Raw genomic sequence first — 26,962 nt, 5'->3', positions numbered from 1 at the left:
CTTTCTCATTCCTGGTTCTTACATGAATAATGCAGAACTGCAGCACATCAATCCATCTGACAGACTCTTTGTCACTGCAGTACCTGTTTTTTGGGGCTTTTTTTTCAGAGCCAGGGCTCACAGCTATATGTAAATAGAAAGAAAGCACCTACACAGAGGGATTCAACATGCAGGAATGTAATGCAACGTTGGTTTTCATTCCTTTTCACTTTGCATTGGCATTCCTCCCACCCATGAAATGATACTTCCGTAAGAGTTGTGAAAGTAAGAATGTTTTACACTATAAAAATAAACTTTATATGTTCTTTGGTTGTTTTTAAGTAAGCAGGTTTTACTTAAACTATTTTTCCAAACAGTACCTGACTAAAACGAAACTCCTTTTCTTCTGTCCTATGGCATCTTCTCCTCCATTTACCTACAGGATCCCTACTCCAGTGAACTCTGCCTGTACCAGTTCCTTGTGAAGTGGAGCAAAAAGAGACAAAGTCTAAAAAATCTGTTTCTTAAATACTGGTTCATCTTGTGGTCCACCAACAGCCCCTTGCTCACTACCTCTACTCTTAACAGCTCTGCTCCCAACAACTTCCAGTGCAGCCAAAGCCTCTCCCTCCCCTTTGCCCTGGGCACAGGGTGGATCTGCTCCGGTGCCAAGGACGTGGCTCACACCAGGTTTCACATCAAACTCTGCTCCATTCCACTTGTTCAGGTTGTTTCTTTCACTGAGGGGCCATCTAACCTGTCTTTGAGGATTATCCATCCCTGGCACGACTGGGGACAAAAGCACAACTCCCAGGGAGTTCAGAGCTGAAATTCATCACTGTCTAAAACTCACTGACCCTAAAGTTCCATTACAGTGTTTTCTACACTCCCAAACACACCAGGGCTGAGCCCAAGACAAATGTGTGTCCAAGTTGAACTTGCTGACAGAACAACTCAGGCAAACAGTGTTAGAAAGTCTCCAGGATCCACGAGTTCTGACAGCCAGCACAGAGTCAGTTACAGGGGATGACATTTTACAAATCCCAGAGGTCTGACTCGTTCATAAGAAAGCATCTCTGAACAGATCTGATCCTCTTGCCAAGAAATAAAATGTCCTGAACCAGGAGCAACACATCAGGGCTATGCAGGACAGCACACTGAATTTCCTTCTCACAGGCTGGAGAGCACCACTTTGATAACCCAAATACAGCACATTCCAGAGCTCCATGGCCAGGACAGACAGCTACACCTCTGATACTCTCAGGAATGCCTCAATCCATTGCAGGGACCTTGCTTGGAGCTCCCCAGCTTGGGGCACCCAGAGGAGCTCCCCCAAGAATCCTTTGGGTGCGCACTCGAGTCCTCAGGGTGCCCCAGCCCGGGGGGCACCAACAGCACTGTCCCTCCAGGGGCCCAATCTGCTCCCAAAAGGCAGGGGGATCGTGCCCGTGTCCCACACTGCTCCGGGGATCTGAGGGCCTTCCCGAGAACACCTCGGTGCCGGCGTGAAGGCCCAGAGATCCCTGGGAACCACGGGACAGCAGGCACAGAGTCCCTGCTGGGGCCCATTTGGCTGCCTGAAAGCAGCTCGGCAAAGAAGCCTCTCAGACTCAGCTGGGCAGTTTTACAAGCCAGGCATTCCTTGCTGACAACACCCTGCAATCATCACAGCCCAGTGCCTGTCCTGGCCATCAGCTCCCACAGTGCACACAGAGGGGTCTCCACTGCAGCTGATTGAACTCTCATGTAATGATGCCCTTTTCCATTCCCTGCATTCTCGTTTACTATTCAGGGTGTTCTCCAGTACTTATTACCATCCACACCTACCCTGTAAGGTTTCTGAGGGGCTTCTCCAAGGGCCTTCCACGGTCTTCTCTGTCTGGAGTCTCCAAAGTCCCAAGGGCCTGCCTGAGGAACCTCAAGACAACTCACCTGCTGACAGAGGAACTTGGTGCTGCTTGGCTGCTGCCTCACTTCCCTTCTTCCTTCACCTCCCTGGCTTAGTCCCTTGCAATCCCCTGGCTCGGCTCTCTGCAGTTTCCATGTCACAGTCCCCTGCAAAAAGTATCAGCTCTTGTTACACCTCAAAAACCAGACAGCATCCCCCCTATTCTCTTGACACTTGGCCAGTAGGCCAAAGTCTCCTTCTTTAAAGCACAGTTGGACTCCTGACTGACTACAACAGCTACAGCCCTGAATCATAACACAGGCTGAGGGACAAACACGCATGAGAACTTGGAAGGATCCACTTTGTTCTGCTGACCAATCAAAGGAGCTTTCCAAACCCAAGAATAAGATGCCCAAGGTCCCTTTCCTGCCACTTCAACTGCTAGAAACGGGATCAACAAGGCCTGCAAAGGCCCTTTCCACTTCACCTGCAGGGGCTGGCAGTCCCACCACTTGACAGGGACCCAAGGGCTGGGCAGGAACGCACAGGCTGGGGCGTCCAATCCATCGGCCGAGGCGTCACCGTCAATTCCTGGAGTTCCTGCAGGGCACATCTTAAAGCTAGCAAACAATTATAAAGACCATTTTTGCCTTTAATGTCAATATTCCCTGCAAGATGGGGAGCTTGATAAGGCCTCCTGGTGCAACAGGGACAGACTTATGGCCATCTATTCAAAGGATCTACTAGCACTGAAAAGGTATCACTGTCCTCCTTCCAGGGCTAACCCAGCAAACCCTGTTTGCCAGGAGCCTCCAGGAGGATTGCCAGCTTTTGGGGCTCTCTTTCTTTCCCCACAGTAGGAGCTGGGACTATCACCTGCTCTACAGGGGGAACAGCCCAGAAAGTTAACTGGGAGGGATGCCAGTCACTCCAAGTCCCTTGTCAGGAGGGCTGCTCACTGCACACCTTGTTCTTTGTTTTCCCTCCCAAACAGTTCAGAGAGATGAGGCAGAGCCAGAGCTCTCCTCAGGGAATGTCTGAGCTGCCTAAAGGCTGCCCTTGCACCATCTATCCAAGGCAGCAAAATCTTACAGGTGGTTTCCAAAGTTTGCATCAGTCTTACCACACATCCAGAGGGAGCAATGCAGAGTCTTCACCATCCTCCCATTCCCAGGAAGGCACTTCATGCACTGGCTGTGGCTCAGGGAGGACTCAGGTGGCTTCTTTTCTTCCTTCCCCATTTCTGGATTTTCTCCTTCAAAAAAGCAAAGGGTTATTGGCTTGCCTTGTTCCAAGAGATGCAGCAAAAGGCATCTTGAAATCTACTACTGGCATGCTGATTTTAAAGGATACTGGGGTTGCCTTACCCATACAGATCCCAGCTTAGGGCTAATACCTACAAGGTCAGCCCTCTTCCATTTTCCTGGAATTCCACTGGCCCACACCACAGGAACAACTCCATCTGCCACTCCAGTCGGGACGGTGCTGCTGACAGGAGTTATTTCCTGCACGAGAAGAGCTGCTGCTCTCACACAGTTAGTTTCAGCAATTACAATTTCCATCATCTCTCCATTGTTCAGTTTAATACCTGCCTCAACTTAACCAGCAAATCTCTTCCTAGAAAAGGCTTAGGAGAGCTTGCAAATAGACCAACTGAGGAATTCCCCAAGATTTTCCCACTTTAACCCCTGTCACGCCACAAACCCTCACAGCGCCATTCCTGAAGTCTCCCTCGGTTGTGTGAGGGGTGGAGGAAGCTGGACCCGTGTCTGACCAGCACATGTGCAAACCAAATGCTGGGGACTGGAACCCACACCTTGCACTCCTGCAGCTCTCACAATTCCACTCAAGAGAAAACACCCAATTGTACCATCACCACAGCCCCCAAACCTGCCCAGGCTCCAGCTGCTGCACACACCTGGTGTTTTGCCAACAGGCAGGGCACTCCAGGAAACAACTCCTCCCCAGGCACAGGGTAACAGGAACAGTTGAAACAAGCTCAAGCCAACAACACCCGACACAGATTTATGGCACACAAAAGAAACGGAGCAAGGCATCAAATCCTGACTGCCCCGAGAGACAGAACTGTGGCTCAGCAGAAATCCCTCCCCCACGGCCCCCTCACGCTTGGGGATCAAGTCAAGTCTTATGGAGCCACCCTCGAGGGGGGCAGGTAAACATGCCCTGCCTGCCCTGCCCAGGGACAGGGAACTGAGCCCAGTGTTCCTCGGCACAAGGCAGCCCTTGGGAATATCCACTGCCATTCCACAGTCAGGCACAGCAACAAGCACTCCACAAGGCTGCTTGGGCACAGCACCAATCTGAAGCTCAGCTTTTCTCTGGACCACTTCACCTTGTTTGCCACCTCATCCTGTCATCAAAACTTGTTGTCCTTGCACCTTTTTAGGGTCACCATCAGTTGAAGAGGCCTCCGCTCCAGCACCCACAAGGGCCTAAGCCCTTGGACAAGATCCATTTTCCCAAGGAATTCAAAGCTCCACCTGAGGGCCACGGGCTTTTCTCGCCCACCCTTGTGCTGGAGCTCGGCCTTCATCTCCCTCTGCCTTGGGTTCTTGCAGTGGCTGCCCCATTTGCAGCCCTGCCCTGGCCGGAGCTCGGCATCCTGATCCCATCCCTGCCGGCCCCCGGAACCGCTGACTCGGCAATGGGGGGCCCTCCATTGCCAAGTGCACGGTCCCGTCGGGGCTCACGGGGGGAGCAGGAGGTCCAAGGGCTCCAGCCCTCCTGGGACAACCTCCCACCACTGCAGCCAACAAAGGAGCCTCTCCAGCCCTGCCTCCCAAGGCATCCCGAACAAACCCAGCCCAGCTCCACGGGACAAACTGCTCCCTGCCTGCCCAGTCCAATCTGAGCCCAGAGGCTCCCAGCTCATGCAGCCCAACTGCCCAGGAGATCACAGACTCTCTGGCCTTTGCTTTAAACTTCTCCACAGCACCAGCAAGTTCAGGCTGAGTAAAATCCTCCACCACATCAGGCCTGACGGGAGAACCATCGGGGTCACCTTCCCCTTTCTCTCCTGTTATTGGCTGTGCTTCAGCAAACACTTCCCCCTCTGAACCAGGCTCTAAAGCAGCTCAATCCCAAGCATCTCCACCCCAGTTCTTGTGATCCCAACCTATCCCTGCCTCTGCACTCCCAGCATGCACTGGTTTACTTGACCCCTTGGCTTCCCATATTTATATTGGGCTACCTGGAGAGTCACTTCTGCTCCTGTTTGACAAGTGTCCAACCTGGCCCTTCATAGGCCACAACTGTTTTCCACTGGCCCACACCACAGGAACAACTCCATCTGCCACTTCAGTCGGGACGGTGCTGCTGATAAGAGTTATTTCCTGCACGAGAAGAGAAGCTGCTCTCACACAGTTAGTTTCAGCAATTACCATTTCAGTCATCTCCCATTTTCCAATTTCATTTCTACCTCAGCTTTTCCAACCAATCTCTTCCTGGCAGTGGTTTGGGTAATTTCGGAAAATACACAAAGTAAGGAATTACTCACTGTTTTCCCAGTTAAACCCCTGTCACACCATTCACCTTCACAGTGCAATTCTCCCTCTCTTGTGTTAAGGACTGAGAAAGTTGGACCTTTGTCTGACCAGCACATGTCCAAACCAAATGCTGGGGACTGGAACCCACACCTTGCACTCCTGCAGCTCTCACAATTCCACTCAAGACAAAACACCCAATGGTACCATCACCACTCATTCCTTAATCCCAATCCCACACTTCTTTGGCAGTCGGAGCACCACTTTTAGAACCCAATTACAGCCCATTCCAGAGCTCCATGGCCAGGACGGACAGCTACACCTCTGATACTCTCAGGAATGCCTCAGTCCATTGCAGGGACCTTGCTTGGAGCTCCCCAGCTTGGGGCACCCAGAGGAGCTCCCCGAAGAATCCTTTGGGTGCGCGCTCGAGTCCTCGGGGTGCCCCAGCCCGGGGGGCACCAACAGCACTGTCCCTCCAGGGGGCCCAATCTGCTCCCAAAAGGCAGGGGCATCGTGCCCGTGTCCCACACTGCTCCGGGGATCTGAGGGCCTTCCCGAGAACACCTCGGTGCCGGCATGAAGGCCCAGAGATCCCTGGGAACCACGGGACAGCAGGCACAGAGTCCCTGCTGGGGCCCATTTGGCTGCCTGAAAGCAGCTCGGCAAAGAAGCCTCTCACACTCAGCTGGGCACTTTTACAAGCCAGGCATTCCTTGCTGACAACACCCTGCAATCATCCCAGCCCAGCGCCTGTCCTGGCCATCAGCTCCCACAGTGCACACAGAGGGGTCTCCACTGCAGCTGAGGGGAGGGATCAGCATTACAGGAGGCTTCACTTTATTCCCTGCATTCCTGATCCACACTCAGGACATCCCCCAACACCTATTCCCATACACACCTACCCTTAGAAGGTCTGAGTGGTTACACTGGGGGTCTCTGGTGGTCACCAGTGCCTGGAGCCCCCAAAGTTCTAAGTCACCACCTTATCAGCTTCAAACAGTTCACCTGCTGACAGAGGAACTTGGTGTTGCTTGGCTGCTGCCTCAGTTCCCTTCCTCCTTGTTTCTTTCCTTTGCTTCCTTAGTCCCTTTCAATCCCTTGACTCAGCTCCATGGAGTTTCCAGGGTACATCCCATTGCACAAACTACCAGCTCTTGGTCCACTTCCACACTCAGATATCAGGGAGAGGGGCAGAAATCAACTAATGCAGGGCACTACCTCCAAATATTGGGACAAAAACACCAGAACATTCCATGGCCTCCCTTGGGAAATAAACCCCAAACTGCTCAGACACAAACAAACACCTGCACACTACAACAATCTGCCACTCTTGCTTCAACCCAGACAAGTCAGGGGGGAAGTCACACAAGGGCAACTTTTTTCCAAGTTTCAGGGATGATACAAAAATCAGGGAGATCAGAGACTACCCCAGACAGTTCTACCTGGAGGACAGAAGGACACCAGTGCTGCAATCCCTCAGGCTCCCAAAAAGGCCCAGGGGCTGTCCTGGAGCACAGGCAGGAACGCGACGTCACCACCCCACAGGCACAGCTGAGAACCCAAAGAACAGCCACACCAGCAGCTCCTGCAAGCCCTGCTGGGCTGGGCCTTGGGCAGGAAGGGCACTGGCCTCTCTTCCTGCCCAGGAGGAAAAAGCCTCCTTGCTGAGCCCTTCTCCTGCCAAGGGCATCAGCTCTGAAGGGAACTTCATCAAGGGCAACTTCTCGCACTGACAAAGATTCCTCTTCCCTGGAAAATCTCTTCCCAACCAAACACACAAGTCCACACTAGAGCTTCAGGTGTCACCTACAATTTCCTACAAAAACCCCAAAGACTCAACTGGTGAGTTTTACAAGCCAGGCATTCTTTTATTCCTATGCTCTTGGATCATCCCAGCCCAGCGCCTGTCCTGGCCATCAGCTCCCGCAGTGCACACAGAGGGGTCTCCACTGTAGCTGAGGGGAGGGATCAGCATTACAGGAGGGTTCACTTTGTTCCCTGCATTCCTGTTCCACACTCAGGACATTGCCCAGCACTTATTACCATCCACATCTACCCTGTAAGGTTTCTGAGGGGCTTCTCCAAGGGGCTTCCACGGTCTTCTCTGTCTGGAGTCTCCAAAGTCCCAAGGGTCTGCCTTAGGAACCTCAAGACAACTCACTTGCTGACAGAGGAACTTGGTGCTGCTTGGCTGCTGCCTCAGTTCCTTCTTCCTTCTTTCTTCACCTTCCTGGATTAGTCCCTTTCAATCCCCTGGCTTGGCTCTCTGCAGTTTCCATGCCACAGCCCCCTGCAAAAAGTATCAGCTCTTGTTACACCTCAAAAACCAGACAGCATCCCCCCTATTTTCCTGACACTTGGCCATTAGGCCAAAGTCTCCTTCTTTAAAGCACAGTTGGACTCCTGACTGACTACAACAGCTACAGCCCTGAATCATAACACAGGCTGAGGGACAAACACGCATGAGAACTTGCAAGGATCCACTTTGTTCTGCTGACCAATCAAAGGAGCTTTCCTAACCCAAGAGAAAAATGCCCAAGGTCCCTTTTCTGCCACTTCAACTGCGAGAAATGGGATCAACAAGGCCTGCAAAGGCCCTTTCCACTTGGCAGGGACCGAAGGGCTGGGCAGGAATGCAGGGGCTGGGCCGTCCAATCCATCGGCCGAGGCGTCACCGTCAATTCCTGGAGTTCCTGCAGGGCACATCCTAAAGCCAGTAAACAATTATAAAGACCATTTTTGCCTTTAATGTCAATATTCCCTGCAAGATGGGGAGCTTGATAAGGCCTCCTGGTGCAACAGGGACAGACTTATGCCCATCTATTCAAAGCATCTACTAGCACTGCAAAGGTATCACTGTCCTCCTTCCAGGGCTAACTCAGCAAACCCTGTTTACCAGGAGCCTCCAGGAGGATTGCCAGGTTTTAGGGCTCTCTTTTTTCCCCACAGTGGGAGCTGGGACTATCACCTGCTCTACAGGGGGAACAGCCCAGAAAGTTAACTGGGAGGGATGCCAGTCACCCCAAGTCCCTTGTCAGGGCTGCTCACTGCACACCTTGTTCTTTGTTTTCCCTCCCAAACAAAGGGGCTTCAAACAGTTCAGAGAGATGTGGCAGAGCCAGAGCTCTCCTCAGGGAATGTCTGAGCTGCCTAAAGGCTGCCCTTGCATCATCTATCCAAGGCAGCAAACTCTTACAGGTGGTTTCAAAACTTTGCATCAGCCTTACCACGCATCCAGAGGGAGCAATGCAGAGTCCTCACCATCCTCCCATTCCCAGGAAGGCTCTTCATGGACTGCCTGTGGCTCAGGGAGGTCTCAGGTATATTCATTTCTTCCTTCTCCATCTCTGCATTTTCTCCTTCAAAAAGCAAAGGTTTCTTGGCTTGCCTTGCTCCTGGAGATGCAGCAAAAGGCATCTTGAAATCTACTACTGGCATGCTGATTTTAAAGGATACTGGGGTTGTCTTACCCATACAGATCCCAGGATAGGATTAATACCTACAGGGTCTGCCCTTGTCCATTCTCCTGGAATTCCACTGGCCCACACCACAGGAACAACTCCATCTTCTGCCACTCCAGTCGGGACAGTGCTGCTGACAGGAGTTATTTCCTGCACGAGAAGAGCTGCTGCTCTCACAGTTAGTTTCAGCAATTACAATTTCAATCATCTCCCCACTTGCCAATTTAATACCTGCCTCAACTTAACCAGCAAACCTCTTCCTAGAAAAGACTTAGTGGAGCTTGCAAATAAACAAACTGAGGAGTTACTCATTGTTTTCCCAATTAAACCCCTGTCACACCCATCACTTTAACAGTAATTGGTTAACTAATTGGTTAATTAAGACAGCCCTTAATTCTCTCTCTGCTGTGTTAAGGGCTGACCAGGACATGTGCAAACCAAATGCTGGGGACTGGAACCCACACCTTGCACTCCTGCAGCTCTCACAATTCCACTAAAGACAAAACACCCAATGGTACCATCACCACTCATTCCTTAATCCCAATCCCACACTTCTTTGGCAGTCAGAGCACCACTTTTAGAACCCAATTACAGCCCATTCCAGAGCTCCATGGCCAGGACAGACAGCTACACCTCTGACACTCTCAGGAATGCCTCAATCCATTGCAGGGACCTTGCTTGGAGCTCCCCAGCTTGGGGCACCCAGAGGAGCTCCCCGAAGAATCCTTTGGGTGCGCGCTCGAGTCCTCGGGGTGCCCCAGCCCGGGGGGCACCAACAGCACTGTCCCTCCAGGGGGCCCAATCTGCTCCCAAAAGGCAGGGGGATCGTGCCCATGTCCCACACTGCTCCGGGGATCTGAGGGCCTTCCCGAGAACACCTCGGTGCCGGCGTGAAGGCCCAGAGATCCCTGGGAACCACGGGACAGCAGGCACAGAGTCCCTGCTGGGGCCCATTTGGCTGCCTGAAAGCAGCTCGGCAAAGAAGCCTCTCACACTCAGCTGAGGAGTTTTATAAGCCAGGCATTCCTACACACTAAGATATTTTAAGACCTTACTGACTGAAAAAGCAGAAAACTTTTGTCATGGCCACGTGACCTCCCAGAGACAGCTCCTTTCCCCTTCCAACACAAAATTAGTTTCATGGTATCATTTAATAGGAAGTGCCCAGGAACCCCAGCCTCTGCTTTCCAGGACAGAAAATAAACAGGGGGAAGGAGCTTTGCACAAGTGTAACACACTCCAGAACAGACCTGACTTCAGCTTTACTCTTTGTGTTCAAATATTCCATGGAACAGCTCCAGCAGGAGAGCTGGCACATTACCCAGGGTACCTGAAAGCCCATCCTTTGAGGGCTGTAGGAGAATCGCAGTGGGATGAGCTCCTTGTGCCTGCACATGCCTGGGGATCCTTTCCATCCACCCCGTGCTCTCCCAACAGGAGAAACAGTGACCTCAGGGACACGGTGGCACTCGACATCCTGCTGAGAGAGGAGGAAGGAAACCTTTAGCATAAAGCTGAGTTGGAACCTTGAGCTTCCTTTTCCAGGAGCTTTGTACAGTCTGCAAACCAGGAGGAGAAATTTTCATCTCCTTTAGTGCAGGTGTCAACAGAGGCTGAGAGCTTTTACCTTTTTCAGACAACTGTGCCCTTTTGGACTCCCTACAAGTTCAAGTGGCACCAGAAAGCCCTTCCTGCATACACACGGGTGTCACACACAGGCACCCACACACCTTTTCTGCAGTCCACACGTGGCCAAGATTTCCTCACCCTGTGGACATCCCACCCTGTGTAGTTTTGCCAGAGAGCACAGCACCCTCCCTGTCCTTGCAAACTGCCTCCCTGTAAAAAAGGAGCAATGTTTCCTGGACACTTCTCCCATAGTCAAGGTCTTTTGAAGCTGCTGTCATGCCACCAAACCTGCTCAGGGTCCCTCCCAGCTTCTGCCTCTCCTTGGATTTAGAAGGCACATACATATTCTGTCTTCCAACAGCAAAACCCAGTTCCTCACTCTTACCGATACAAACTCCCAGGCTCGACACAGCTGTGGTTGCAGGGCAGCTTTCCGAGGTCCTTCTCTCTCCCAGCAGGAAGCACAACTCCCTGCACTCTGCCAGCACCAGGGGAAACCACGAGGGAGGCTGGAAATTGACACAGAACGAGGAGAAAGCATTAAGTCGGCACCAAAAAAATAAGTTTAGAGCAGCCTTGACCTCATAGCCCTGCACGGGGAAAGGTTTCGGAGTTCCAAGGCAAACCCTGATAAACCCAGAGAGCAACAGCCCCTCAGCTCCACCACGGCTCCCCGGGGCTCCCCGGCAGGGAACGGGCTTACCCAGCCCCCGCAGCCCAGCACAGCGGCCCCAAACACCGCCCAGCTGCCCCGTTCCACGGGCACGGGTGGGAATTCTGCAGACGAGCCGTGCCTGGCAGACAAATCCAGCTCGTGCCCGCTGCGAGGGCTGGCCCGGAGCTGCTCCATCCCTGCTGCCACGAGCTGTGCTGGCAGTGCCGCGGCTGCGGGTGGGATTCCCCCAGCTCCGGACGCTCCGGAGCAGGGCAGTGCAGGGCACGGCTCCTCCGTCCCCTGCCAAGAGGAAGCGCAAGGAGGGCCGGCTCGCTGCCTGGTGCTCCGTCCTCCTGCCGGCCCACCTTCCCTGCCCGGCTGCTCCGGAGCGCACAGGGACGGGGCAGGAAAAGCTCCCCGAGCACGGCAAGCACGAGTTCGCGCCCGTCCCCAGCCGGGCACAGCCCAGCCGGCCGCGCTCCCTCCGGAAGGCTCTTATAGAAGAACGAGAGCTGCCGAAATGTAACAAAGGCGCATTTGCCGACAGTATTTCTCTGCGGTCCTTGCCTCCTTTGACTCGCACCGCAGCCTGTGCCCGACCCGCGGACAGGAACCGTTCTTCCCTGCCCCGGCACGGGCCCCGGCTCCCCACGGCCGGAGCGGGCCCGTGCCCGGAGCCCCGGCGGGCCCCAGATCCCCCGTTCCCGGGGGCACTGCGGGCGGGAAGCCCGCGGCATTGCGGCCGCGGAGAAGGGGCAGGCGGGCGGTGTTCTCTCCGGGGGGGATGCGCTGGGGCCGGGGGTGCCCGAGCCGGGGGGGCTCTAACCCCGCGGGGGGGCGCGGGCGGCGCTGGGGGCCCGGCGAGTTCGGGGGGTCCCGGGGCGGGCCCGGCGCGTCCCCACGAGGACGGACGAGGGAAGCGCCGCCGTTCTCCCGGCCCCGGGCCCCGGCAGAGCCCCGGCCCGAGCGGCCCCGCCCGCCTCGGTCCCAGCGACCGCCCCGGAACGGCTCCTGCCGGCCGCGCCGGGGCAGATGCGCCGGTTCCGGTGCCCATCGTGCTCCCGAGCCCATTCCCAGCCCCAAGCCAACCTCGCTCCTCCGGTGGCGGTCCTGGCGCCGGTCCCGATCCCGGTCGCCATCCTGATGCCGAGCCCCGTCCGCAGCCTCGCTCCTCCGGTGCCGGCCCCGCTCACGGCCCGGGCTCGGCGCAGCGCCGGGAGCTGCCCCCGGGCCGTGAGCGCCGCTCGGTCCGTCCACGCCCCGGGACGAGCGTCCTCCACAACAGCGGCGCGAGCGCGGTTCTGCCGCTTTGAGCGGCGCGGCCGGGGCGGGGGCCGGGGCAGGGCAGGGCCCGCACAGGTGCGCGGGGAGGGCCCGCACAGGTGCGTGGGGAGGGGACGGGCGGAGGGGCGGTCGGAGCGGGGTATTTAAGGTCCGGCACTGGCTGCTGATCTCATTTGCTCGGGCAGTGCGTGGGAAGCAACATCGCTGCCGGTGTTTCTCTCTGCCGCGACTCTTTTTCTTTGCTTTGGTTTGTATCTTTTATTTTTTGTTTTTTCTTTTGTATTTTACCTTTTTGTTTGTCTTTTTCCAAACACAGGTGTTACCAATGTTCTGTTTTTGCCTGCAGAAGCACCTTGAGTTCCCCAATCCTCGTTCCTGCTCCTTTGCCCTCGCCCCTCCCTGGTCCTCTATCTTGCCTGATCTTGTTCTTTGTCTGGTTTCTGCTGCACACCTTGATTTTCCCTGCCCTGCTTCTTTCTTCTCCGTGCTGGGGGTCCCCGCACGCTGCCACCTCCTGGTTCCTGTTGCTGTCGTCCTGCACACCCTCGACCCTCTGGTTCCTCCAGCTTCTCCTTTCTCCCCCATCCCTGCTCGATTGCACACTCCAACACCCCACTCCCTCCTCTGTCCCCATTCAACTTCTGTGCATATTAACACTTTTTATTCTTTTTCTAAAGAAACAGTGAAGTGGGGAACTCGGGCAGTAGTCAAGCAATGCCCAGTTATTCTATGACCTGGTAAGATGACTTGAAGTTGATAATGTGGTCACTTAAAACTTTGGGGGCTCAAGGCACAGGTGTCCACCAGAGACCCCTGATGGAGCTCTTCAGAGACCTTATGAGAGTTTGTGTGTATGGAAACAGGTGTTGGGCAATGTCCTGAGTGTGGAACAGGAATGCAGGGAACAAAGTGAACCCTCCTGTAATGCTGATCCCTCCCTTCAGCTGCAGTGGAGACCCCTCTGTGTGCACTGTGGGAGCTGATGGCCAGGACAGGCGCTGGGCTGGGATGATTGCAGGCTGTTGTCAGCAAGGAATGCCTGGCTTGTAAAACTGCCCAGCTGAGTCTGAGAGGCTTCTTTGCCGAGCTGCTTTCAGGCAGCCAAATGGGCCCCAGCAGGGACTCTGTGCCTGCTGTCCCGTGGTTCCCAGGGATCTCTGGGCCTTCACGCCGGCACCGAGGTGTTCTCGGGAAGGCCCTCAGATCCCCGGAGCAGTGTGGGACACGGGCACGATGCCCCTGCCTTTTGGGAGCAGATTGGGCCCCTGGAGGGACAGTGCTGTTGGTGCCCCCCGGGCTGGGGCACCCCGAGGACTCGAGCGCGCACCCAAAGGATTCTTCGGGGAGCTCCTCTGGGTGCCCCAAGCTGGGGAGTTCCCAGCAAGGTCCCTGCAATGGATTGAGGCATTCCTGAGAGTATCAGAGGTGTAGCTGTCCATCCTGGCCATGCAGCTCTGGAATGGGCTGTAATTGGGTTATCAAAGTGGTGCTCTGACTGCCAAAGAAGTGTGGGATTGGGATTAAGGAATGAGTGGTGATGGTACCGTTGGGTGTTTTGTCTTGAGTGGAATTGTGAGAGCTGCAGGAGTGCAAGGTGTGGGTTCCAGTCCCCAGCATTTGGTTTGCACATGTGCTGGTCAGACACAGGTCCAGCTTCTTCCACTCCTAACACAACAGAGGGAGAATTCAGCAATGGCGCTGTGAGGGTTTGTGGCGTGACAGGGGTTGAAGTGGGAAACCCTTGGGGAGTTCCTCAGTTTGTCTGTTTGCAAGCTCTCCTAAGCTTTTCCTAAAAAGAAATTGGTTGGAGAAGTTGAGGCAGGTATTAAATTGGAAAATGGGGAGATGATTGAAATTGTAATTGCTGAAACTAACTGTGTGAGAGCAGCAGCTCTTCTCGTGCAGGAAATAACTCCTGTCAGCAGCACCGTCCCGACTGAAGTGGCAGATGGAGTTGTTCCTGTGGTGTGGGCCAGTGGAATTCCAGGAGAATGGACAAGGACAGACCCTGTAGGTATTAACCCTAAACTGGGATCTGTATGGGTAAGACAACACCAGTATCCTTTAAAATCAGCATGCCAGTAGTAGATTTCAAGATGCCTTTTGCTGCATCTCCTGGAGCAAAGCAAGCCAAGAACCCTTTGCTTTTTTCGAAGGAGAAAATGCAGAGATGTGGTAGGAAGAAAAGAAGCCACCTGAGTCCTTCCTGAGCCATTGGCAGTGCATGAAGTGCCTTTCTGGGAATGGGAGGATGGTGAGGACTCTGCATTGCTCCCTCTGGATGTGTGGTAAGACTGATGCAAAGTTTTGAAACCACCTGTAAGAGTTTGTTGCCTTGGATAGATGTTGTAAGGGCAGCCTTTAGGCAATTCAGGCATTCCCTGAGGAGAGCTCTGGCTCTGCTACATCTCTCTGAACTGTTTGAAGCCCCTTTGTTGGGGAGGGAAAACAAAGAACAAGGTGTGCAGTGAGCAGCCCTGACAAGGGACTTGGAGTGACTGGCATCCCTCCCAGTTAACTTTCTGGGCTGTTCCCCCTGTAGAGCAGGTGATAGTCCCAGCTACCACTGTGGGGAAAAAAGAGAGCCCCCAAAGCTGGACATCCTCCTGGAGGCTCCTGGCAAACAGGGTTTGCTGAGTTAGCCCTGGAAGGAGGACAGTGATACCTTTTCAGTGCTAGTAGATGCTTTGAATAGATGGCCATAGGTCTGTCCTTTTTGCACCAGGAGGCCTTGTCAAGCTCCCCATCTTGCAGGGAATATTGACATTAAAGGCAAAAATGATAATTGATAATTCTTCGATAATTCTTGATAATTGTTTGCTGGCTTTAGGATGTGCCCTGCAGGAACTCCAGGAATTGACGGTGACGCCTCGGCCGATGGATTGGACGCCCCAGCCCGTGCGTTCCTGCCCAGCCCTTGGGTCCCTGTCAAGTGGTGGGACTGCCAGCCCCTGCAGGTGAAGTGGAAAGGACCTTTGCAGGCCTTGTTGATCCCATTTCTAGCAGTTGAAGTGGCAGAAAAGGGACCTTGGGCATCTTATTCTTGGGTTTGGAAAGCTCCTTTGATTGGTCAGCAGAACAAAGTGGATCCTTGCAAGTTCTCATGCGTGTTTGTCCCTCAGCCTGTGTTATGATTCAGGGCTGTAGCTGTTGTAGTCAGTCAGGAGTCCAACTGTGCTTTAAAGAAGGAGACTTTGGCCTACTGGCCAAGTGTCAGGAGAAAAAGGGGGGATGCTGTCTGGTTTTTGAGGTGTAACAAGAGCTGATACTTTTTGCAGGGAGCTGTGGCATGGAAACTGCAGAGAGCCGAGCCAGGGGATTGAAAGGGAGTAATCCAGGGACATGAAGAAAGAAGGAAGAAGGGAACTAAGGCAGCAGCCAAGCAGCACCAAGGTCCTCTGTCAGCAGGTGAGTTGCCTTGAGGTTCCTAAGGCAGGCCCTTGGGACTTTGGGGACTCCAGACAGAGAAGACCATGGAAGCCCCTTGGAGAAGCCCCTCAGAAACCTTACAGGGTAGGTGTGGATGGTAATAAGTGCTGGGAAATGTCCTGAATATAGAACTGGAAGGCAAGGAATGAAAAAGGGCATCAGTACATGAGGGTTCAATCAGCTGCAGTGGGGACACCTCTGTGCACTGTGGGAGCTGATGGCCAGGACAGGCGCTGGGCTGGGATGATTGCAGGGTGTTGTCAGCAAGGAATGCCTGGCTTGTAAAACTGCCCAGCTGAGTCTGAGAGGCTTCTTTGCCAAGCTGCTTTCAGGCAGCCAAATGGGCCCCAGCAGGGACTCTGTGCCTGCTGTCCCGTGGTTCCCAGGGATCTCTGGGCCTTCACGCCGGCACCGAGGTGTTCTCGGGAAGGCCCTCAGATCCCCGGAGCAGTGTGGGACACGGGCACGATCCCCCTGCCTTTTGGGAGCAGATTGGGCCCCCTGGAGGGACAGTGCTGTTGGTGCCCCCCGGGCTGGGGCACCCCGAGGACTCAAGCGCGCACCCAAAGGATTCTTCGGGGAGCTCCTCTGGGTGCCCCAAGCTGGGGAGCTCCAAGCAAGGTCCCTGCAATGGATTGAGGCATTCCTGAGAGTATCAGAGGTGTAGCTGTCTGTCCTGGCCATGCAGCTCTGGAATGGGCTGTAATTGGGTTCTAAAAGTGGTGCTCTGACTGCCAAAGAAGTGTGGGATTGGGATTAACGGATGAGTGGTGATGGTACCTTGGGTGTTTTGTCTTGAGTGGAATTGTGAGAGCTGCAGGAGTGCAAGGTGTGGGTTCCAGTCCCCAGCATTTGGTTGGCACACGTGCTGGTCAGACACAGGTCCAGCTTCCTCAGCCCTTAAGACAACGGAAAGAGAGTTAAGGATGGCACTGTGAAAGTGATTGGTGTGACAGGGGTTTAACTGGGAAAACCTTGGGGAGTTCCCTAGTTTGTCTCTTTGCCAAAATTACCCAAACCACTACCAGGAAGAGATTGGTTGGAAAAGTTGAGGCAGGTATTAAATTGGAAAATGGGGAGATGATTGAAATTGTAATTGCTGAAACTAACTGTGTGAGAGCAGCAGCTCTTCTCGTGCAGGAAATAACTCCTGTCAGCAGCACCGTCCCGACTGGAGTGGCAGATGGAGTTGTTCCTGTGGTGTGGGCCAGTGGAAAACAGTTGTGACCTGTGAAGGGCCAGGTTGGACACTTGTCAAACAGGAGCAGAAGTGACTCTCCAGGTAGCCCAATATAAATATGGGAAGCCAAGGGGTCAAGTAAACCAGTGCATGCTGGGAGGGCAGAGGCAGGGATAGGTTGGGATGGCAAGAACTGGGGTGGAGATGCTTGGGATTGAGCTGCTTTAGAGCCTGGTTCAGAGGGGAAGTGTTTGCTGAAGCACAGCCAATAACAGGAGGGAAAGGGGAAGGTGACCCCAGTGGTTCTCCCGTCAGGCCTGATGTGCTGGAGGATTTTACTCAGCCTGAACTTGCTGGTGCTGTGGAGAGGTTTAAAGCAAAGGCCAGAGAGTCTGTGATCTCCTGGGCAGTTGGGCTGCATGAGCTGGGAGCCTCTGGGCTCAGATTGGACTGGGCAGGCACGGAGCAGTTTGTCCCGTGGAGCTGGGCTGGGTTTGTTCAGGATGCCTTGGGAGGCAGGGCTGGAGAGGCTCCTTTGTTGGCTGCAGTGGTGGGAGGTTGTCCCAGGAGGGCTGGAGCCCTTGGACCTCCTGCTCCCCCCGTGAGCCCCGACGGGACCGTGCACTTGGCAATGGAGGGCCCCCCATTGCTGAGTCAGCGGTTCCGGGGGCCGGCAGGGATGGGATCAGGATGCCGAGCTCTGGCCAGGGCAGGGCTGTAAATGGTGCAGCCACTGCAAGAACCCAAGGCAGAGGGAGATGAAGGCCGAGCTCCAGCACAAGGGTGGGCGAGAAAAGCCCGTGGCCCTCAGGTGGAGCTTTGAATTCCTTGGGAAAATGGATCTTGTCCAAGGGCTCAGGCCCTTGTGGGTGCTGGAGCGGAGGTCTCTTCAACTGATGGTGACCCTAAAAAGGTGCAAGGACAGCAAGTTTTGATGACAGGATGAGGTGGCAAACAAGGTGAAGTGGTCCAGAGAAAAGCTGAGCTTCAGATTGGTCCTGTGCCACAAGCAGCCTTGTGGAGTGCTTGTTGCTGTGCCTGACTGTGGAATGGCAGTGGATATTTCCAAGGGCTGCCTTGTGCCGAGGAACACTGGGCTCAGTTCCCTGTCCCTGGGCAGGGCAGGCAGGGCATGTTTACCTGCCCCCCTCCAGGGTGGCTCCATAAGACTTGACTTGATCCCCAAGCGTGAGGGGGCCGTGGGGGAGGGATTTCTGCTGAGCCACAGTTCTGTCTCTGGGGGCAGTCAGGATTTGATGCCTTGCTCCGTTTCTTTTGTGTGCCATAAATCTGTATCCCGTGTTGTTGGTTTGTGCTTGTTTCAACTGTTCCTGTTATCCTGTGCCTGGGGAGGAGTTGTTTCCTGGAGTGCCCTGCCTGTTGGCAAAACACCAGGTGTGTGCAGCAGCTGGAGCCTGGGCAGGTTTGGGGGCTGTGGTGATGGTACAATTGGGTGTTTTCTCTTGAGTGGAATTGTGAGGAGTGCAAGGTGTGGGTTCCAGTCCCCAGCATTTGGTTTGCACATGTGCTGGTCAGACACAGGTCCAGCTTCCTCCACCCCTCACACAACCGAGGGAGAATTCAGCAATGGCTCTGTGAGGGTTTGTGGCGTGACAGGGGTTAAAGTGGGAAAACCTGGGGTCATTCCTCAGTTTGTCTATTTGCAAGCTCTCCTAAGCTTTAACTAGGAAGAGATTGATTGGAGAAGTTGTAGGCAGGTATTAAATAGAACAATGGGGAGAAGATTGAAATTGTAATTGCTGAAACTAACTGTGTGAGAGCAGCAGCTCTTCTCGTGCAGGAAATAACTCCTGTCAGCAGCACCGTCCCGACTGAAGTGGCAGATGGAGTTGTTCCTGTGGTGTGGGCCAGTGGAATTCCAGGAAAATGGACCAGGGCAGACCCTGTAGGTATTAGCCCTAAGCTGGGATCTGTATGGGTAAGACAACCCCAGTGTCCTTTGAAATCAGAATGCCAGTCTTAGATTTCAAGATGCCTTTTGCTGCATCTCCAGGAACAAGGCAAGCCAAGAAACCTTTGCTTTTTTCAAGGAGAAAACGCAGTAATGGAGAAGGAAGAAATGAAGGCACTTGAGTCCTCCCTGAGCCACAGGCAGTCCATGAAGTGCCTTCCTGGGAATGGGAGGATGGTGAGGACTCTGCATTGCTCCCTCTGGATGTGTGGTAAGACTGATGCAAACTTTGGAAACCACCTGTAAGAGTTTGCTGCCTTGGATAGATGGTGCAAGGGCAGCCTTTAGGCAGCTCAGGCATTCCCTGAGGAGAGCTCTGGCTCTGCCACATCTCTCTGAACTGTTTGGGAGGGAAAACAAAGGACAAGGTGTGCAGTGAGCAGCCCTGACAAGGGACTTGGAGTGACTGGCATCCCTCCCAGTTAACTTTCTGGGCTGTTCCCCCTGTAGAGCAGGTGATTGTCCCAGCTCCAGCTGTGGGGAAAAAAGAGAGCCCTAAAACCTGGCAATCCTCCTGGAGGCTCCTGGCAAACAGGGTTTGCTGAGTTAGCCCTGGAAGGAGGACAGTGATACCTTTTCAGTGCTAGTAGATGCTTTGAATAGGTGACCATAAGTCTGTCCCTGTTGCACCAGGAGGCCTTATCAAGCTCCCCATCTTGCAGGGAATATTGACATTAAAGGCAAAAATGGTCTTTATAATTGTTTGCTGGCTTTAGGATGTGCCCTGCAGGAACTCCAGGAATTGACGGTGATGCCTCGGCCGATGGATTGGACGGCCCAGCCCCTGCATTCCTGCCCAGCCCTTGGGTCCCTGTCAAGTGGTGGGACTGCCAGCCCCTGCAGGTGAAGTGGAAAGGGCCTTTGCAGGCCTTGTTGATCCCATTTCTAGCAGTTCAAGTGGCAGAAAAGGGACCTTGGGCATCTTTCTCTTGAGTTTCGAAACCTCCATTGATTGGTCAGCAGAACAAAGTGGATCCTTCCAAGTTCTCATGCGTGTTTGTCCCTCAGCCTGTGTTATGATTCAGGGCTGTAGCTGTTGTAGTCAGTCAGGAGTCCAACTGTGCTTTAAAGAAGGAGACTTTGGCCTAATGGCCAAGTGTCAGGAGAACAGGGGAGATGCTGTCTGGTTTTTGAGGTGTAACAGGAGCTGATACTTTTTGCAGGGAGCTGTGGCATGGAAACTGCAGAGAGTCGAGCCAGGGGATTGCAAGGGACTCAGCCAGGGAGGTGAAGAAAGAAGGAAGAAGGGAAGTGAGGCAGCAGCCAAGCAGCACCAAGTTCCTCTGTCAGCAGGTGAGTTGTATTGAGGTTCCTAAGGCAGGCCCTTGGGACTCTGGGGACTCCAGACAGAGAAGACCGTGGAAGCCCCTTGGAGAAGCCCCTCAGAAACTTTACAAGGTAGGTGTGGATGGTAATAAGTGCTGGGCAATGTCCTGAGTGTGGAACAGGAATGCAGGGAACAAAGTAAAGCCTCCTGTAATGCTGATCCCTCCCCTCAGCTGCAGTGGAGACCCCTCTGTGTGCACTGTGGGAGCTGATGGCCAGGACAGGTGCTGGGCTGGGATGATTCAATAGCATAAGAATAAAAGAATGCCTGGCTTCTGAAACTCACCAACTGAGTCTTTGGGGTTCTTGTAGGAAATTGTAGGTGACACCTGAAGCTCTAGTGTGGACTTGTGTGTTTGTTTGGGAAGAGATTTTCCAGGGAAGAGGAATCTTTGTCAGTGCGAGAAGTTGCCCTTGATGAAGTTCCCTTCAGAGCTGATGCCCTTGGCAGGAGAAGGGCTCAGCAAGGAGGCTTTTTCCTCCTGGGCAGGAAGAGAGGCCAGTGCCCTTCCTGCCCAAGGCCCAGCCCAGCAGGGCTTGCAGGAGCTGCTGGTGTGGCTGTTCTTTGGGTTCTCAGCTGTGCCCGTGGGGTGGTGATGTCGCGTTCCTGCCTGTGCTCCAGGACAGCCCCTGGTCCTTTTTGGGAGCTTGAGGGATTGCAGCACTGGGGATGGCTTTGGTGTCCTTCTGTCCTCCAGGTAGAACTGTCTGGGGTAGTCTCTGATCTCCCTGATTTTTGTATCATCCCTGAAACTTGGAAAAAAGTTGCCCTTGTGTGACTTCCCCCCTGACTTGTCTGGGTCGAAGCAAGAGTGGCAGATTGTTGTAGTGTGCAGGTGTTTGTTTGTGTCTGAGCAGTTTGGTGTTTATTTCCCAAGGGAGGCCATGGAATGTTATGGTGTTTTTGTCCCAATATTTGGAGGTAGTGCCCTGCATTAGTTGATTTCTGCCCCTCTCCCTGATATCTGAGTGTGGAAGTGGACCAAGAGCTGGTAGTTTGTGCAGTGGGATGTGCCCTGGAAACTCCATGGAGCTGAGTCAAGGGATTGAAAGGGACTAAGGAAGCAAAGGAAAGAAACAAGGAGGAAGGGAACTGAGGCAGCAGCCAAGCAGCACCAAGTTCCTCTGTCAGCAGGTGAATTGTTTGAAGCTGATAAGGTGGTGACTTAGAACTTTGGGGGCTCCAGGCACTGGTGACCACCAGAGACCCCCAATGTAGCCACTGAGAGACCTTCTAAGGGGCTGTGTGTATGGGAACAGGTGTTGGGCAATGTCCTGAGTGTGGAACAGGAATGCAGGGAACAAAGTGAAGCCTCCTGTAATGCTGATCCCTCCCCTCAGCTGCAGTGGAGACCCCTCTGTGTGCACTGTGGGAGCTGATGGCCAGGACAGGCGCTGGGCTGGGATGATTGCAGGGTGTTGTCAGCAAGGAATGCCTGGCTTGTAAAACTGCCCAGCTGAGTCTGAGAGGCTTCTTTGCCGAGCTGCTTTCAGGCAGCCAAATGGGCCCCAGCAGGGACTCTGTGCCTGCTGTCCCGTGGTTCCCAGGGATCTCTGGGCCTTCACGCCGGCACCGAGGTGTTCTCGGGAAGGCCCTCAGATCCCCGGAGCGCTCTGGGACACGGGCACGATGCCCCTGCCTTTTGGGAGCAGATTGGGCCCCCTGGAGGGACAGTGCTGTTGGTGCCCCCCGGGCTGGGGCACTCCGAGGACTCGAGCGCGCACCCAAAGGATTCTTCGGGGAGCTCCTCTGGGTGCCCCAAGCTGGGGAGCTCCAAGCAGGATCCCTGCAATGGATTGAGGCATTCCTGAGAGTATCAGAGGTGTAGCTGTCCGTCCTGGCCATGGAGCTCTGGAATGGGCTGTAATTGGGTTCTAAAAGTGGTGCTCGGACTGCCAAAGAAGTGTGGGATTGGGATTAAGGAATGAGTGGTGATGGTACCGTTGGGTGTTTTGTCTTTAGTGGAATTGTGAGAGCTGCAGGAGTGCAAGGTGTGGGTTCCAGTCCCCAGCATTTGGTTTGCACATGTGCTGGTCAGACACAGCTACAGGTTCCTCAGCCCTTAACACAAGAGAGGGAGAATTAAGGACTGTCTTAATTAACCAATTAATTAACCAATTACTGTTAAAATGATGGGTGGGACAGGGCTTTACTTGGGAAAACAGTGAGTAACTCCTCAGTTGGTTAATTTGCAAACTCCCCTAAGCCTTTTCTAGGAAGAGATTTGCTAGTAAAGTTGAGGCAGGTATTAAATTGGAAAATGGGGCGATGATTGAAAGTGTAATTGCTGAAACTAACTGTGTGAGAGCAGCAGCTCTTCTCGTGCAGGAAATAACTCCTGTCAGCAGCACCGTCCCGACTGAAGTGGCAGATGGAGTTGTTCCTGTGGTGTGGGCCAGGGGAATTCCAGAAGAATGGACAAGGGCAGACCCTGTAGGTATTAGCCCTAAGGTGGGGATCTGTATGGTAAGGCAACCCCAGTATCCTTTAAAATCAGCATGCAAGGATTAGATTTCAAGATGCCCTTTGCTGCATCTCCTGGAGCAAGGCAAGCCAAGAACCCTTTGCTTTTTTGAAGGAGAAAACGCAGTAATGGGGAAGGAAGAAAAGAAGCCACCTGAGTCCTCCCTGAGCCACAGGCAGTCCATGAAGTGCCTTCCTGGGAATGGGAGGATGGTGAGGACTCTGCATTGCTCCCTCTGGATGTGTGGTAAGACTGATGCAAACTTTGGAAACCACCTGTAAGAGTTTGCTGCCTTGGATAGATGGTGCAAGGGCAGCCTTTAGGCAGCTCAGGCATTCCCTGAGAAGAGCTCTGGCTCTGCCACTTCTCGTGGGTGGTTGGCCCCTTGCCCTGCAGTGGGGCACGCACAGACTGTTGCCATGAGGTGATGAACGGGCGCTGTTTGGCTGCCACTCCAGCATCACCTTATACTACGTCCTGGCCCTACGTAGTGTAATGTGGAGCTGATCCATGGGGTGTCAGGACTGCTGGCTGGAGCGATGCTCATCCTTCCATCGACACTGTGTTGCTGGCGGGGACGCCCGCTAAGCATGAGTGCCGCCCAGCCCTGCAGAGCCTGGGAGCCCTGGCCTGTCTGTGCAGGGGAGCACAGTTTAGTGAGAGGAAGAACCCAGAAAGCAAACACTTCACATCCTTTTCCTTGGATCCCTTTAATTCCCTTTTTACTAGCTAATATTGGATCCCTTTGATTCCCCTTGCACTAACTAATACTTTAATAGAGGCTGTTTGTAGCATTGTATGAATGCCAAGACATAAAGTAGTTTTTTTGTGTTCTTTTTAACTTTTGATTCTCTTTGCTAATAGTTTTGTTTTTAACTCTTGCTGCAATAAAGGATATTTTGTAGTGTTTGAATGACTGTTGTACTTGTCTTTATTCCGGACATGTATCCTTGCCAACCTGGTCCAAGCAGGGAGAACTGCAGCTGCCAGCAGCTGGGTCAGTGCTGGCAAGATGGACTAAGAATGAAGATTCTTCAAAGACAAAAGGTGCGGGCGCAGGAAGCTCCATTTGTGCATGGAGTGCCAAAAGCGGCTCACTGACTGCACAGGAGAGTTGGAGGCTAAGGGCTTTTTTTCCTGCCTGAAAATTCATTTGTTTAGTGTCTGAAACCCCATCCTGAAATAGCCCATCTGGGTCCCCAGATTGACTAAGAACGAAGATTTCTCCCAAACAAAACGTGCATGGAGTGTCAAGGGTGGTTCACCGATTGCGTGGAAGAATTGGAGGCTAAGGGCTCTTTTTCGTGCCTGGAACTTCATTGGTTTGGTGTTTTAAACCCATATTGAAATGACCTTTCTGGGTCCCCAGATAGACTAAGAATGAAGATTCCTCCCAAAAAAAAACGTGTCAGCACAGGAAGCTCCATGTGTGTATGGAGTGCCAGGGGTGGCTCACCAATTGCACAGTAGAGTTGGAGGCTAAGGGATTTTTTTCTGCCTGCCAGGTTGCATTTTTGGTGAATCCAAACACATCTTTTGTCATCCTTTCACAATGTTACTCAGCTGTAAATTATTTTTTATTTCTTCATTGTACATTTGGGCCCCAGATACAAGAGACTAGCACGATAAAACTTTTTTTCTATCCAAAACAGAGGCCATGTGTGGGGGCAATGGACGAGGGCTGAGGGGCGATATCTGAGGGCCACGGAACAGACAGCAGTGGCTGACAGCGAGGGCACTGAGGGCCGAGGGTCATGGCGAGGGTGCCGAGTTCCCTCTCCGAGTCTCCCCTGGCCAGTGATGCTGCAGTTGAAGCTCAAAGGCCTGCCGGAAGCGAAACCATTGCTGGAGCTGCTGCCCCAGCCACATGCAGCGCCTCAGCACTCACCCGTTGCAAGCCCTTCACCAGCCTGAACAACACACCTCAGCAAGAGGTGGATTCTCAGCCCCCGCCACTGGCCCCAGCAGACAGGGCATCCATCAGTAGGGCTCTTCTGACAGCTGAGACCGAGCACCGGCACCAAGCCCTCTCCTAAATGCACCGAGGTCCTCGTGTCACTGCCTCCAGACAGAGGTGCAGCTTGCAGCTCCCACTGCATGGTACACCTGGAAGAGGGAAAAAAAACTTTCAGTGGCATTTCTGACACTTCCCTGGGCCCCTGGTCCTCCTCAATACCTCCCCGACTCATCTGGGACACTCATTTTTTTCCAAAGGTTACCGGGCTGGCACCTCCAAAGAGAAGAGGGCAATGCTTAAATGCCCCGCCCTGAAGTCCCTGCCATCGCCCACAAGGCCAATGCCAAAGCACCTGACCTTGTCGCTCGGCTCCTCAGCCCGTGGTCTGCTCCTCTGGGAATACGGATGGGCACCGCAAAGAAATCACAGAGGCAAAGGCACATACGGACGGATCCCTGAGAGGGCAACATTCTGACCAAAGTTCCCCCCTCGGCTTCCTTTACACTCACCTCTTACTGCAAGGACCTCATTCCCATTCTGCTGACTCTTGTCACCTTGTGTACCACTGGAAAAAAACAAAAAACAAGGTATGTGCTTAGCTTCACCAATGATACAGCTTGCCATAAATATCTTTGCATTCAGACTGGCCAGAATATTCTCACCTTGCTCGTCTGCCTTTTAATTCCGACAGCCCAATCAACCACTTGAATCCGACCTCGAAAGAAAGAACAAAAGGTCGGTCACACAATGAATCACAGAATCAGAGCATCAGCTGGATTGGAAAAAACCTCTGAGATCATCAAGCTGATGTCTTGATCCACTATCACTCTGCTTACTAGAGCCTGCCAGCTGCCTGGCAGGGGCAGGAAACAGCAAAGCCCGCTCCTCCCTGAGGATGCACATGGCCAGGCAAAGGCTGGAAGTAAGAGCAGGAGACCAGGTCACTGCAGCAAGGCATTCCCAGGAGCAGCTGGTGGCACAGCAGCAAGTGTCCTGGAGCTGCCACTGCCCAATCCTGGCTTCTCAGGATGCTTCCATAGAAAAAGAGGCTACGGGCAGTGCGAGACAAGATCTCCCCATAGCAAAGGCGGAGGTTGCCATCTCCAGGCCATTCTCTGGAGCCAGTAGTGCAGGAGCAGATGGAGGAATATCTGCACACCCGGCTTCCTTGTGGAGTGAGATTCCATCCCTCCCAGCACCTGTGAAAGAGCTGCCACACTCCAGAAAGAGGAATCCCTGTGCACAGGTCTCCCTTCTCCCTCTGAGCCACAGGTATCAGGAGACCCGTCTTATCTCTGAGGATGCACCTGGCAAGGGAAAGGCTGGAATTTCCCGAGCCTGGAAAAGGTCCAAGGAAGGCATTGCCCGCAGCAAGTTGCACAGCTGAGAGAGTCCCGGAGCCACCAGTGCCCAATCCATTGCTCCCTCGACGCTCCGGCAGTGCAGTATGAGATTACTTTCCATACGTTGCTGCACAAGATCCTTCAGTGCAAAGGCAGGTCCCCCAAGTCCAGGGCTCTCTCCTGAACCAGTACGGCAGGAGCAGGAGAAGGAAGATCTCTGCACTGCATTTACTTTCTGGCAAGGCACTCCATCCCTGGCAGAGCCTCTGGGAGACCTCCTGGAGTTCTGTCCCCAGGGAGTCCTCTCTCTTGGCTCCCTTGGAGCCACAGCTGGCAGGAGACTTGTGTCATGCCTGAGAATACAACTGGCAAGGAAAAGCCTAGAAGCCATAAGTGAGCTTCAGGTTGGAGGGAAGGCATTGCCAGCAGCAAGTTGCACAGCTGAAAGAGTCCTGGAGCCACCGGTGCCCAATCCATGGCTCTCAGGATGCTGCCCCACGGGTAGAGGCTCCACGCACTTCTGGACAAGGTCCTCCAGCGGCAAGGTCGGCTGTTCCCATCTCCAGGGTGCTCTATTTATCCATCTGTGGAGGACCAAGAAAGGGAATATCTCCTGCACACCTGCGTTACTTCTGGCCACAGCCTTCATCGTGCCCAGAGCGTCGGTGAGACCTGCTGGCCTGCAGATGGAGAAGCCTCTGTGGATAGGAGTCCCTGCTCCCTTGGAGCTGTGGCTGTCAGCAGAGCCCGCTCCCGGCTGAACATGCACACGGTCAGGAAAAGGCTGCAAGGAGGAGTGGGAGCCCAGGCCATTGCAGTGAGGCATTGCCAGGAGCAGGTGGCCCTGCAGCTACTGTCCCTGAGACACCGGTGCCCAAGCCATGGCTC

At 53.8% G+C, this 26,962-nt stretch overlaps 1 protein-coding gene and 1 long non-coding RNA gene across 26 annotated transcripts; one reads left to right on the top strand and one right to left on the bottom strand.

Annotated features, from left to right (window-relative positions):
• Positions 1-1,313: 1,313 nt before the first annotated feature.
• LOC126651448 (uncharacterized) lies at positions 1,314-12,299 on the bottom strand. Of its 5 annotated transcripts, XR_007631695.1 has the most exons (7): positions 12,208-12,299; positions 10,849-10,972; positions 9,713-10,314; positions 3,235-5,937; positions 3,025-3,122; positions 2,355-2,480; positions 1,314-2,034 (listed from the first exon to the last, which is right to left on the bottom strand). It is a non-coding gene; the product is annotated as an uncharacterized LOC126651448 (long non-coding RNA). The 5 variants fall into 5 exon arrangements; XR_007631696.1 differs by lacking the exon at positions 12,208-12,299 and having other exon boundaries at positions 3,235-5,692; positions 9,468-10,314; positions 10,849-11,188; XR_007631694.1 differs by lacking the exon at positions 12,208-12,299 and having other exon boundaries at positions 3,235-5,523; positions 9,299-10,314; positions 10,849-11,184.
• Positions 12,300-12,617: 318 nt separating this feature from the next.
• LOC126651447 (uncharacterized) lies at positions 12,618-23,687 on the top strand. 21 transcript variants are annotated; one of them, XM_050337341.1, is made up of 7 exons: positions 13,272-13,996; positions 18,501-18,917; positions 19,026-19,194; positions 19,700-19,826; positions 20,147-20,276; positions 22,639-22,747; positions 22,889-23,687. In XM_050337341.1, exons 3-7 carry the CDS (start codon positions 19,077-19,079, stop codon positions 23,053-23,055), a joined length of 651 nt encoding a protein of 216 aa, XP_050193298.1. In that variant the 5' UTR covers positions 13,272-13,996; positions 18,501-18,917; positions 19,026-19,076; the 3' UTR covers positions 23,056-23,687. The 21 variants fall into 21 exon arrangements, 10 of the variants coding, with proteins under 10 accessions (XP_050193298.1, XP_050193297.1, XP_050193300.1 ...); XM_050337340.1 differs by having other exon boundaries at positions 13,272-14,049; positions 18,554-18,917; XM_050337338.1 differs by lacking the exon at positions 13,272-13,996 and adding an exon at positions 15,944-16,660.
• Positions 23,688-26,962: the final 3,275 nt, after the last annotated feature.

This window comes from Myiozetetes cayanensis, unplaced genomic scaffold (assembly GCF_022539395.1).
Source record: "Myiozetetes cayanensis isolate MyiCay16 unplaced genomic scaffold, myiCay2020 scf615, whole genome shotgun sequence".
NCBI lineage: Eukaryota > Metazoa > Chordata > Aves > Passeriformes > Tyrannidae > Myiozetetes > Myiozetetes cayanensis.
This window is presented reverse-complemented; position numbering and strand designations above follow the sequence as displayed.